We start from the raw sequence: 12240 nt of genomic DNA on the forward strand, positions 1-12240 counted from the left end.
AAGGATTCAAGTCGACTCATCTCCCAGTTGAGTTTTTGAGGAATATTTCCGAATCTAAGGGAGATAGCGAAATTTTCGTCATAACATTTGTTGTAGCACTCAATCGCCTCCACAAAAAAGGTTATAACAAAAATTTGGCTATCTCCCTTAGATTCCGAGATATTCATTGAAAACTGGTCAATAGTCAAATTGATCTGCACCGTTTTACCACTTCGCCACTGAAATCATGCATCAGTAGAATATCGTGGGGGCAATTATGATTCTTTCACCTCAAAAATCATCGATGGAAATATATAATAATAATATTTACAAGAATCACCAGGACAAAACACAGGCTTTCCTTTGATTACAAATAATTACAGAATAAAATTCTTGAGTAGTTTTTTGCTAGACTTCCGCCCTCTTGACTCGGCAAATCATAAACAAAAAACACGACCTTCGATTGGTAAAAGTGTCTGTGGTAATGGCACGCAACCATAAATATAAAATTATTAACTAATCGTCCGAGGGACGACGCATGGTAACAACGAAGAAGTGCTGAATTGCAAATGAATGTTAACACACGGGTCAAATCAGGAGTTTGAGTTCATGCCAAATTATGCTCGAAATCAAGGGGAAAAAACTAAACCTTTTGGAAATCAAGACAAGAGATCAAATCTGAGGTCAGAGGGCATTGAAAGGCTCTTTGGAAAGATTTTTTTGAGTGTTCAGACCCTCAGGGAATTTTTTTGTTTTCTTATAAATTTTGTTTACACATTGAATCATTCTCTCGTCGGTAAAACTGATAATTGATGAAACACGTGTGCATTATGTCAATCTTCCCCCATTGAATGAGGGAAGACGTCTTCGTTTTTAACATGCATCGTCGGCAAGTAGTCATTCTGAGTGTTCTCGTATACGGAATGTTTTTATGCGGAAGTGGTGGCACATCTGACGAACCTGTGGACAAAGACAAGAAGACAAAAAATTCAGTTGCACCTTCTTCATTCAACTATTGAGGGATAATGGAGGATTTTTTTAGTATTCAGGGGGGGAGAGTAATTCTGAGTGAAAATTACTGGCCAGATTTTTCATAATGTTTTCTAAAAGGGGGGAGAAATGTTTGTTTTCCCTTTTTTTTTGCAGTTGAGACATCAATTCGAGTAAAAACTCATCTCAAATAATTTGCCATTTGTATGTATAATACATGAATCGAATCGAAAGCACGTCTACAAAACTTCGTTTAAAAAACCTGGTTAAATAAACTTTGGAAACGAATTTTTATTCAACTTTAGTGAAATTGAACTTCGCTCAATAAAACCTTCTAGTTATGAAGCTAAATGTACCACTCTAAAATATTTGAGAGATTACTTCGAATGTTGTGCTTTAAATTACTGATCATTTGTTATGTTTTCTCGTATTGTGGATATGAATAGTTGTCCTTTATTTTCTCATTATAAATTTCCGTCAAATTGTTATCTAGACTCAATGTTGTTTACTCTAGATACAATATTGATGAATTTAAGATTGTACTTTTTGTTTTTTCTTAAATTTGATATTTTCGTTCGCAAATATTCATTAAGGCGTTATTAATGCTCTATTTTTGCGTTCTTAGCATTATTTTCCTGGAGTTTTTCCAAGTTTCCAAAGTTCCAGATAATTTTTTTTTGTCATCAAGTTGTTTTGACGAAATTTTTTAACCATGGACCCCCTCGATCGTATCATCTCCATCTAAATTGAGTTCAAAATATGGATTCATAAAAAACGTAACATACACTAAGAAAATAGTATATTTCGTAACGAGTGCAAAAAAGTGTTTTTTGGCGAGTGGGAGGTTTATATCACGAGCCGAAGGCGAGTGATATAATCCCACGAGCTATATTTATTGAAAACTGGTCAATAGTCGAAATTGACTTATACCGTTTTACCACTTCGCTCTGAATTTTGCCGGAAAAATCCTGGAAAATGACTCACCACACAAGTGCCATAATGAACATGCGCAAGCAGTGACGCGAGCGCAACGACGTACATAGTGGCCAGAGCATGCTGTGGCATGACATAACTGAAGACAGCAGCCCCTCCCACAGGAAGTAGTATCCAGGGGACGAGTTCGCACCTAGTGTTGCTCATCTGTGCGACAATGAGTCTGCACGATATATTGGAGAAGATGGTGCCACTGGCGAAGAAGATGATCCTGGGGTCCATCTCAATGATATCGCTGCGAGAGTGGGTCACCCAGAAGGTGGTTATGGTGAAGAAGACCCCGAGGGAGACGAGTGGTCTCAGGGCCTCGACGAGTGTTCGATTCTTTCCAGTCTTGTCTCTGTAGGACTTGTAGATGTTCCACAGGACAACGGGCAGGTTGGACACTAGGGCACTGGCGTAGAGGAGGACCTCGAAGACAGTTCCCGCAGTCATTCCCCCGGGCAGATCGAACTTCCAGACCTCGTGGCCCGCGAAGGACGTCAGGAGGAAGACGAGAATTGTCGCCACCATCGAGACGTCGTAGCCCCAGGGCAGGAACAGCACTCCTGTGTTGTATTTCTCCCAGTGGCTCAGGTAGAAGTTTATGAAGACATTCCAGAGGATGAAGTACATTCTCAGGGGTGAGACACTGTGCTCGGTTCGCCCGAAGACTGAGTACATGCAGACGGTGATGAGCATTGCGGTCCAACTGTCCAGTCCGTGATCGAACAGCTCGCCGAGGGGTCCCGATGTCTGCGTTCGTCTCGCCTGCTTGCCGTCTATTCCGTCCAGGGTGTATGCCATGAAGATATTGAAGGCCCCAAACGCGTAGATCCAGGTTGGGATGGGCGGCTCGGGGTGATCGTCGCTCGACGCGTAGAAGTAGTAGTCGTAGTAGGAGAACATCAGGAAGTTGAAGACTGTGAAGAGGAATCCGGAGAAGGTCAGGACGTTGGGCGCCACCCATTTTGGACAGAACTGTAAGGGGGAAGGGGTTTGAGTTTGAGGTGGTGATTATTTCGGTGCCACTTAGAGGAACACAAACATGTTGTCAAAATAGTCTTGTTTGGGCCGACAAAATCGCTAGTTGAAAATTGACAAAAAGAATTTGTTTGGTTCGAATTTAATGTCTCAGACATGAATAATTGCTCTGCTTTTGACAGCAACGAAATATTTGGCTCAAGAGGCGGATGAAAATATCTCGTAGAGGAAAATTTATCAACTAATATTTTCTCCCTAAGTTACAAGATTGCTATCATAGCATTATTATTGTTTCATTTAAGGGTTCATTTGTCTGCGATTATTAGACAGCCGAAAAGAAAAAATACTATCTCTTGTTTCGCATAGAACAAAGATTTTTCGGGAGCAATATACGTATGGGAGTATCGAATAACGAGGGAGTAGTGCTAGAAATGACATTTCTTGCGTGTCCAGAGAATGGATTCTAGGACAGTTTTTCCCCGGACAAAATCTCTTTGAAAAAGGAATTTGCGATTAGGAAACCGGATCCGGCCAAAATAAATATAACGATAATGCTCAATTAAAGGGGTTTTTATTACTGAATAGCACAATAGAACACATGAAATTATCGAGTCTTTAGCCTCAATGAAATTACAAAAGAATTAAATTCATACGGATTGTTATTTGCGGAAAATTTACCCCTCAGAAGACTCGTTGAAAGGAATTTTTTTCGAGGAAATTTCGCAAAAAGCAATTGTCCGGGGAAATTTTTTTCAGGGAGATTTTGTCCGGGAGATTTTGTCCGACTACCCAGAGAATGTAATTTTTTTGAACTACTACGGTAAACTGCCCAGTAGATGGACGTTTGGTTTTTTAGCACTTGAAAAAAAAATGATCGAAAAAAAATTCGCCATTCAGGGGTTAAGAACCACAAGTTAGTGAAAATTCAAAGCAACAATTTGCATTTCAGCATTTTTTTGCGTAATTTCCTATCCAAAAGTAGCTTGTCCATCTATAGGGCAGTGTCCATCTACTGGGTGGCTTACCCTAAATCTATTTTTGCGACAAANCTTGTTTCGCATAGAACAAAGATTTTTCGGGAGCAATATACGTATGGGAGTATCGAATAACGAGGGAGTAGTGCTAGAAATGACATTTCTTGCGTGTCCAGAGAATGGATTCTAGGACAGTTTTTCCCCGGACAAAATCTCTTTGAAAAAGGAATTTGCGATTAGGAAACCGGATCCGGCCAAAATAAATATAACGATAATGCTCAATTAAAGGGGTTTTTATTACTGAATAGCACAATAGAACACATGAAATTATCGAGTCTTTAGCCTCAATGAAATTACAAAAGAATTAAATTCATACGGATTGTTATTTGCGGAAAATTTACCCCTCAGAAGACTCGTTGAAAGGAATTTTTTTCGAGGAAATTTCGCAAAAAGCAATTGTCCGGGGAAATTTTTTTCAGGGAGATTTTGTCCGGGAGATTTTGTCCGACTACCCAGAGAATGTAATTTTTTTGAACTACTACGGTAAACTGCCCAGTAGATGGACGTTTGGTTTTTTAGCACTTGAAAAAAAAATGATCGAAAAAAAATTCGCCATTCAGGGGTTAAGAACCACAAGTTAGTGAAAATTCAAAGCAACAATTTGCATTTCAGCATTTTTTTGCGTAATTTCCTATCCAAAAGTAGCTTGTCCATCTATAGGGCAGTGTCCATCTACTGGGTGGCTTACCCTAAATCTATTTTTGCGACAAAAATTTTTCATTCCAGCGCACTCTCTGCAAGTTTGGGACAAAAAATCCTTTTTTGATAATTTTCAAAAAACTATTTTCTTGGCACAAGTAAGACTTGTTCGAGAACTTTGTCGTTTTTCTCTCAGTGTGGGGTTTTTCCTGGGGATACTCACCTCGACCACTTTGTTCCAAAATGGGTGCATTATGTAGATGCTCAGGGGACTTGTGTCCAAGCAGCTGTACTGTAGAGAAATAATGAGATTAAGGGTTTCTCCAATCGTTTTGCAACATTTCATGACCGTCGTGACCCTCAACGGGGGAGGAGTCTCTCATCTTGAGACAAAAAAGTCTTGAATGTCATTTTGCATTCTGATGTCTGTTACGAGGATCGCTTGAGTGAACGTAAATTAACACGAGGTGCTCATAAATTCCTGTTTCGTAAGGTTGCATTGGAGAAACTATTTTTCATTATTCTAAGAATGAAAAATAAGAAATTCAACCGTTTCTCGTCAATCTCATGGCCCTCTTGACTCTAAGGGTCTGCGACTTCTCCCGTTTTACGACAAAAAAATGAGTTATAATTTTGTTTTGAATTCTGGCATCCAGTGCGATAATGATTAGAATTTTTTAAAAATTAACATGAATGCCTCATACAAGAATACTATTTTTAATATATTCATCTAGCCGTGGATATTTATCTCTATATTTTGAATCCTATTATTCACGTGGCATCGGCTGCTGGATTCGTGTTTCAATAAACAAATAAATGAAATACTAAATAAATTCCTGTTTAACAAAGTTCCATTTGCAGACCTATATTTAATTATTCGAAAAATGAAAAATAGTGCATGTGCGGCTTTATCAGCGACCCGGTCTCCCATACATCCAGCAACAACAAGGTTTGCGTAAGTTGAATTGTCACCTGCATTGATAACTGTCTTTAACGATTCTCTGAGCCCTGCGTTATCAGGAAGTCATGAAAAATAGGCAGTAGTCATATATCGTGTATCTCACCGATACTTCAAACCAAACGAGCGATACAAAACAATCTGCCGTGACCTCGAGAGCATCAATACCTCCATTCACAGCGATTACAGCGATTTTACTGGAGTCCAATCGAATGAATGATGAAGTAAAAAAATATACGAGGAATTACCTTATAATTCTCGAAACCCGTGAGGTGTTCCTGCGTCAAATACTTCACCTCCAGATTGATTCGTGTCATGGTTGAGCGTTAAAATGAGAAAATCTCAGCGAGAAAAAAAATCTAAACACAGACTTTTAATTATCTCCCGCTAATAGACTAGTTTTTCGTTAATAATTACATCGATGCGGGTTAGATCTATATTTATCCGGGTTGATTCGCTTGTGGATGCCCTTGGCCTAAATCTAAGTACTTTAATATTATTCTTAATATTAAAATAAATAAACTTCTCGGGCCTAGACTAATTTAACAACTATTTGACAGAAATAAGTTCGTCACTCATCATTTATACACTTTTTATCCGGTTAACTATCCACCATGATAGTAAAAAAAATGCTTCTCTGGCGGTACGCGTGCGTCTCGTGCGCATTGACTTGACACCGCGATACAGTTGGTTGAAGGACACGGATTTCAAATATGAGGACAAAAAATCACTAGGTTCTGCACGAACTATAGGCACATGCGGTAGCAAAAAATCACCACCGTTTTATTTATATATGAACAAACAAAAAGTAATTGGAAATAGTATATTTCGTAACGAGTGCAAAAAAGTGTTTTTTGGCGAGTGGGAGGTTTATATCACGAGCCGAAGGCGAGTGATATAATCCCACGAGCTAAAAATCATTTGTTATATTTTCTCGTATTGTGGATATGAATAGTTGTGTCCTTTATTTTCTCATTATGAATTTCCGTCAAATTGTTATCGAGACTCAATGTTGTTTACTCTAGATACAATATTGATGAATTTAATATTGTACTTTTTGTTTTTTCTTAAATTTGATATTTTCGTTCGCAAATATTCATTAAGGCGTTATTAATGCTCTATTTTTGCGTTCTTTGCATTATTTTCCTGGAGTTTTTCCAAGTTTCCAAAGTTCCAGATAAGTTTTAAGTAAAAACTCATCTCAAATCATTTGTTATTTGTATGTATAATACATGAATCGAATCGAAAGCACGTCTAAAAAACTTCGTTTAAAAAACCTGGTTAAATCAACTTTGGAAACGAATGTTTATTCAACTTTAGTGAAATTGAACTTCGCTCAATAAAACCTTCCAGTTATGAAGCTAAATGTACCACTCTAAAATATTTGAGAGATTACTTCGAATGTTGTGCTTTAAATTACTGATCATTTGTTATATTTTCTCGTATTGTGGATATGAATAGTTGTGTCCTTTATTTTCTCATTATGAATTTCCGTCAAATTGTTATCGAGACTCAATGTTGTTTACTCTAGATACAATATTGATGAATTTAATATTGTACTTTTTGTTTTTTCTTAAATTTGATATTTTCGTTCGCAAATATTCATTAAGGCGTTATTAATGCTCTATTTTTGCGTTCTTTGCATTATTTTCCTGGAGTTTTTCCAAGTTTCCAAAGTTCCAGATAAGTTTTAAGTAAAAACTCATCTCAAATCATTTGTTATTTGTATGTATAATACATGAATCGAATCGAAAGCACGTCTAAAAAACTTCGTTTAAAAAACCTGGTTAAATCAACTTTGGAAACGAATGTTTATTCAACTTTAGTGAAATTGAACTTCGCTCAATAAAACCTTCCAGTTATGAAGCTAAATGTACCACTCTAAAATATTTGAGAGATTACTTCGAATGTTGTGCTTTAAATTACTGATCATTTGTTATATTTTCTCGTATTGTGGATATGAATAGTTGTGTCCTTTATTTTCTCATTATGAATTTCCGTCAAATTGTTATCGAGACTCAATGTTGTTTACTCTAGATACAATATTGATGAATTTAATATTGTACTTTTTGTTTTTTCTTAAATTTGATATTTTCGTTCGCAAATATTCATTAAGGCGTTATTAATGCTCTATTTTTGCGTTCTTTGCATTATTTTCCTGGAGTTTTTCCAAGTTTCCAAAGTTCCAGATAAGTTTTAAGTAAAAACTCATCTCAAATCATTTGTTATTTGTATGTATAATACATGAATCGAATCGAAAGCACGTCTAAAAAACTTCGTTTAAAAAACCTGGTTAAATCAACTTTGGAAACGAATGTTTATTCAACTTCAGTGAAATTGAACTTCGCTCAATAAAACCTTCCAGTTATGAAGCTAAATGTACCACTCTAAAATATTTGAGAGATTACTTCGAATGTTGTGCTTTAAATTACTGATCATTTGTTATATTTTCTCGTATTGTGGATATGAATAGTTGTGTCCTTTATTTTCTCATTATGAATTTCCGTCAAATTGTTATCGAGACTCAATGTTGTTTACTCTAGATACAATATTGATGAATTTAATATTGTACTTTTTTTTTTCTTAAATTTGATGTTTTCGTTCACAAATATCCATTAAGGCGTTATTAATGTTCTATTTTTGCGTTGTTTGCATTATTTTCCTGGAGTTTTTCCAAGTTTCCAAAGTTCCAGATAAGTTTTTTTTGTCATCAAGTTGTTTTGACGAAATTTTTTAACCATGGACCCCCTTGATCGTATCATCTCCACCTAAATTGAGTTCAAAATATGGATTCATGAAAAACGTAACATACGCTAAGAAAATAGTATATTTCGTAACGAGTGCAAAAAAGTGTTTTTTGGCGAGTGGGAGGTTTATATCACGAGCCGAAGGCGAGTGATATAATCCCACGAGCTAAAAAACATTTTTTCACGAGTTACGAACAATATTTTTCATCACAATGTGGCGGAAATTGGACTTTTAGGCACGCGGAGCGTGCCGAAAAGTTCACTTTTCGTCACAGCGTGATGAAAAATGTGTTTCATTCATAATTAAATAGCAATAGGGGAGGGTAGGGTAAAATGGACACTTTTGACTATTTTAAAAATATTCATAACTCAGAAACAGATTTATCAATTGAACTCAGTCATCAGTCTAAGCTCATTACAAAGAGGAATCACTGTTTTTCAATCGAAAAATACCGTTTTACCCTACCCTCCCCTAATTAAAATTATTGTAGAAATGAAAAGCCTTCCAAGGTGAGGGAAACAATTAAATAGTTTTCTTTTTTGGGATTTTAAATATTTAGATAAAAAGTCAAATGGAACAAATGTGCATTTATTGAAAATGAGTAGGGGACGTTGGGGTAAAACGGACACTTGACTTTTTTTGAAATGTTGATGAGGGGTTGAAATGTTGATGAAATTTAATAATTTTTTTTTTCATTACAAAGAACCATTCCTACCCTTTGTGATGAGCCTAAACTGAGCTCAATTGATAAATTTGTTTCTGAGTTATGAATAATTTTAAAAAAGTTCAAAGTGTCCCTTTTACCCGACCCTCCCCTACGTTCATTAAGGATGTTTAGTGTCGGTGAATTGTCGATGAATGTGTTTTTTTTCATGGTCAAGGAAAATTCTGTAATTTTTTCGGCTGACAGCAGAACATAGGGGAGGGTGGGGTAAAATGGACACTTTAGACTTTTATTTTAATTACTCATAACTCAGAAACAAATTTATCAATTCAGCTCAGTTTAGGCTCATCACAAAGGGAAAGAATCGTTCTTTGTAATGAAGTAAAAATTATTAAATTTCATCAACATTTCAACCCGTCATTGACATTTTAAAAAAAGTCAAAAGTGTCCATTTTACCCCAACCTCCCCTATAAACTAACTTTTCTAACGTTAAAGAAAAATTAATTGCAATAGTCTCGGCAGAAATGAATAAACAAATTTTTCCTTATACACTGGCTCTTATGAAATTTATGTTCAAATTGATAATTCACCTACTAGAAGACTCTAAAAATGGAAATAAAAATAGGAGGTAATGTGTAAAATCATACTGAATCCAATGGCCAGAGAAAAATCCGAGGTACCCGGGCAAAAAGAGGAAATATTTAAATGATTCTATCCCATATAACCGCATGTCAGCGCATGCATTTGCTGCATTTAGTCTATTTCACATCTAAATAATGCACATGGGTTGGTAAATTAAAATCTGTATCAAACTGAAGGGAATATCTTCATCTCTCAGTTTAAAAAGAATCAATTTTTTAAAGTACTTGCGATTTTTTATGAACATCCTTAATAAAATGCAAATTTTCCAGATTTTGTGAGCCTTCCATCGCATTTTGAATTGTGCCGCCACTTCAGGCTGTCGAACAAAAAATTCCCTAGCCTTGTGAGCCAACTTCAGAGGGTTCATCCACGCTTTAGAGCCACACATAACCTTTCCCCAAGACTTCCCGAGCAGTCAGTGGCATTTTGCAATTTTTACAGTGAAAATTTCTATTGTCCAGAGTTTTTAAGCCCCCCAACAGTGATTGTAAACGAGATGGCTGAGACTATGAGGCAAAATATCGCAGTGATGTTGAGGAGCATCGAGAGGTAATTGACTGATTGGACTGATTGGACTGGAGACATCAGAGGTTATGTTCGCCTTGATTAATGAGACTAATTATTGACAGATACAATCCCGAGAATTTAACGACTCTAGAGAAATACGTGGAGCTGCAGGCCAGGGAGAATGCCTACGATCTCGAGGCCAATCTGGCCCTCCTGAAGCTGTACCAACTCAATCCCCAACGGTTTGACATTCATGTGACATGTCAAATCCTCCTCAAAGCCCTCACCAATCTCCCTCACACGGATTTCGTTCTCTGCAAGTGTCTTTTGAGTGAGAAAATCGTGAGTATGAGAATACATTCACGATTTTATGAGCATGAAACAATGAACAATACATCAGCCATTTAAGTTTATTGTTCATTGTTTATTATTCATTATTGATTGATTTATTTATTTTGGTGTAGAAATTTAAATGAAAACGAAAAAGATGAAGTTGAAAATTTTCCCCAGATGCAACAAGACCCTATCAGCCAGATAATCTACCTGGGCGATATTCTGGAGCAGTGTGACTTCCAACACTTCTGGGACAGAATGATCTCCATGTCTGAGCTATGCGACAAAATCGTGGGCTTCCAGGACTCGATAAGGAAATTCGTGTGTCACGTAGTTGGTATCACATTTCAAACAATTGATAAGAGTCTGCTTGCACAATTGCTCGGCAGCGTCGATGGTAAATAGTCAAATCCCCAAACAAATCTTATTTTCAGAAAAAGAAATATTGGAAATCATCTTTATCACGGTATCGCTCCTTTCCTCTAGGAGAAAAAAATTCCATTCGTAGTTCTTTTTGATTCGTATTGCTTAGAAAATGAATTTTATAAAAAATTGAAATTTTTGGGTGACATTTCTGTTTTTTTCAAAGAATAGAAAAATGAAAAAAATTGATTTGTGATGATTTTTTATTCGTATCGCGTTAAAAATACAAAATGATCAACTCAACGAATTTTTCTATCCTGTCAGTACAATGTCTTATAATATTTCAGATTCAACGCTGAAACACTGGGTGAAGAAATACGGATGGCAAGAGCAGAGCAAAAATGTCATTTTCATCGCTAATCAGGATGAAAATATCAAGACAAAGAATATCACCGAAAAAATTGATTTCGAAAATGTCGCAGGGCTGATGGCTGCCTGTCTTTAGTTCTAATTTTCAATAAATTTCCTTCATATTCCAACTTTCCCCAGGAATTTATTCTCGATAATTTCCTATTTTTATTTATTCCTCGATCTGTAGATCACAAATTGGAAAAATTCTGGTTCTATTGTGATTGTTATTTACATTTATTATCAACAAAAATAAATAGCATTTGTCAGTCATTGCCTTGTTGACAGTCCCATTTATTTTCCCTGATAATGCCTGCAAACAATTGAAATAGAGCCAGAAATTTCAAAGAACGTGGCAAGTAATGTACCATATGCATTATATTGTTGCGTATCTCCTTTCGAATCCCTAAATTATAAACCATCTGAAGGATGCCTATGAAGCCTGTTGAGATAGGACTGTCATCTGAATCTAGTTCTCAACCAAATCTTGCTTGTGTCAAGAAAAAATTTTTTCATCACAATGTGCGAAAAAGTAAGTTTTTAGGCACGCTTCGCGTGCCTAAAACGTCCCTTTTCCGCACATTGTGATGAAAAATATCGTTCGATACTCGTGGGAAAAGTGTTTTTTGCCTTGTGGGAGGTTTATAGCACGAGCCGAAGGCGAGCAAAAAACACTTTTCCGCACTCGTAACGAAATATACTATTTTGAAAATGATCAAAAAAGGATTTTTTTGTGTCAAACATGCAGTGAGTGCGCCGGAATGAAAAATTTTTGTCGCAAAAATAGATTTCAGTAACGAAGCGGTAAACCGGGTTAAGTCGATTTTGACTATTGGCCAGTTTTTGACAAATATCTGGGAATCTAAAAAATATAGAAAATTTTTTGTCATGACCTTATTTGTAAAGCCAACTGAGGGTTATAAAAAAGGTCTTGAGGTAAATTTAGCTATATCTCTTAAATTCCGAGATATTTGTCAAAAAATGGCCAAAAGTCAAAATCGACTTAACCCGGTTTACC

At 36.3% G+C, this 12240-nt stretch overlaps 2 protein-coding genes across 2 annotated transcripts; one reads left to right on the top strand and one right to left on the bottom strand.

The window, feature by feature from the left end:
* Window positions 1–147: 147 nt before the first annotated feature.
* LOC107041340 (ethanolaminephosphotransferase 1) lies at window positions 148–6221 on the bottom strand. The gene is made up of 4 exons (XM_015261848.1): window positions 5805–6221; window positions 4822–4890; window positions 1954–2922; window positions 148–939 (listed from the first exon to the last, which is right to left on the bottom strand). Exons 1-4 carry the CDS (start codon window positions 5871–5873, stop codon window positions 877–879), a joined length of 1170 nt encoding a protein of 389 aa, XP_015117334.1. The 5' UTR covers window positions 5874–6221; the 3' UTR covers window positions 148–876.
* A 3727-nt stretch (window positions 6222–9948) lies between these two features.
* LOC107041341 (eukaryotic translation initiation factor 3 subunit K) lies at window positions 9949–11495 on the top strand. Its single transcript, XM_015261849.2, has 4 exons — window positions 9949–10160; window positions 10241–10460; window positions 10629–10848; window positions 11162–11495. Exons 1-4 carry the CDS (start codon window positions 10108–10110, stop codon window positions 11317–11319), a joined length of 651 nt encoding a protein of 216 aa, XP_015117335.1. The 5' UTR covers window positions 9949–10107; the 3' UTR covers window positions 11320–11495.
* The last annotated feature ends 745 nt before the right edge of the window (window positions 11496–12240 follow it).

This window comes from Diachasma alloeum, unplaced genomic scaffold (assembly GCF_001412515.2).
Source record: "Diachasma alloeum isolate Michigan unplaced genomic scaffold, Dall2.0 Dall_scaffold_00362, whole genome shotgun sequence".
Classification (NCBI taxonomy): domain Eukaryota; kingdom Metazoa; phylum Arthropoda; class Insecta; order Hymenoptera; family Braconidae; genus Diachasma; species Diachasma alloeum.

What these genes read in the sequence shown, in the direction of transcription:
- LOC107041340 (XM_015261848.1), bottom strand. Translation starts at nt 5,873, where the DNA reads ATGACACGAATCAATCTGGAGGTGAAGTATTTGACGCAGGAACACCTC. An exon ending in CGGGTTTCGAGAATTATAAG is followed by an intron (nt 4,891 to 5,804) that starts GTAATTCCTCGT and finishes ATTTCTCTACAG; the next exon opens with TACAGCTGCTTGGACACAAG. An exon ending in TTCATTATGGCACTTGTGTG is followed by an intron (nt 940 to 1,953) that starts GTGAGTCATTTT and finishes CTTTGTCCACAG; the next exon opens with GTTCGTCAGATGTGCCACCA.
- LOC107041341 (XM_015261849.2), top strand. Translation starts at nt 10,108, where the DNA reads ATGGCTGAGACTATGAGGCAAAATATCGCAGTGATGTTGAGGAGCATC. An exon ending in ATGTTGAGGAGCATCGAGAG is followed by an intron (nt 10,161 to 10,240) that starts GTAATTGACTGA and finishes AATTATTGACAG; the next exon opens with ATACAATCCCGAGAATTTAA. An exon ending in GTCTTTTGAGTGAGAAAATC is followed by an intron (nt 10,461 to 10,628) that starts GTGAGTATGAGA and finishes AATTTTCCCCAG; the next exon opens with ATGCAACAAGACCCTATCAG.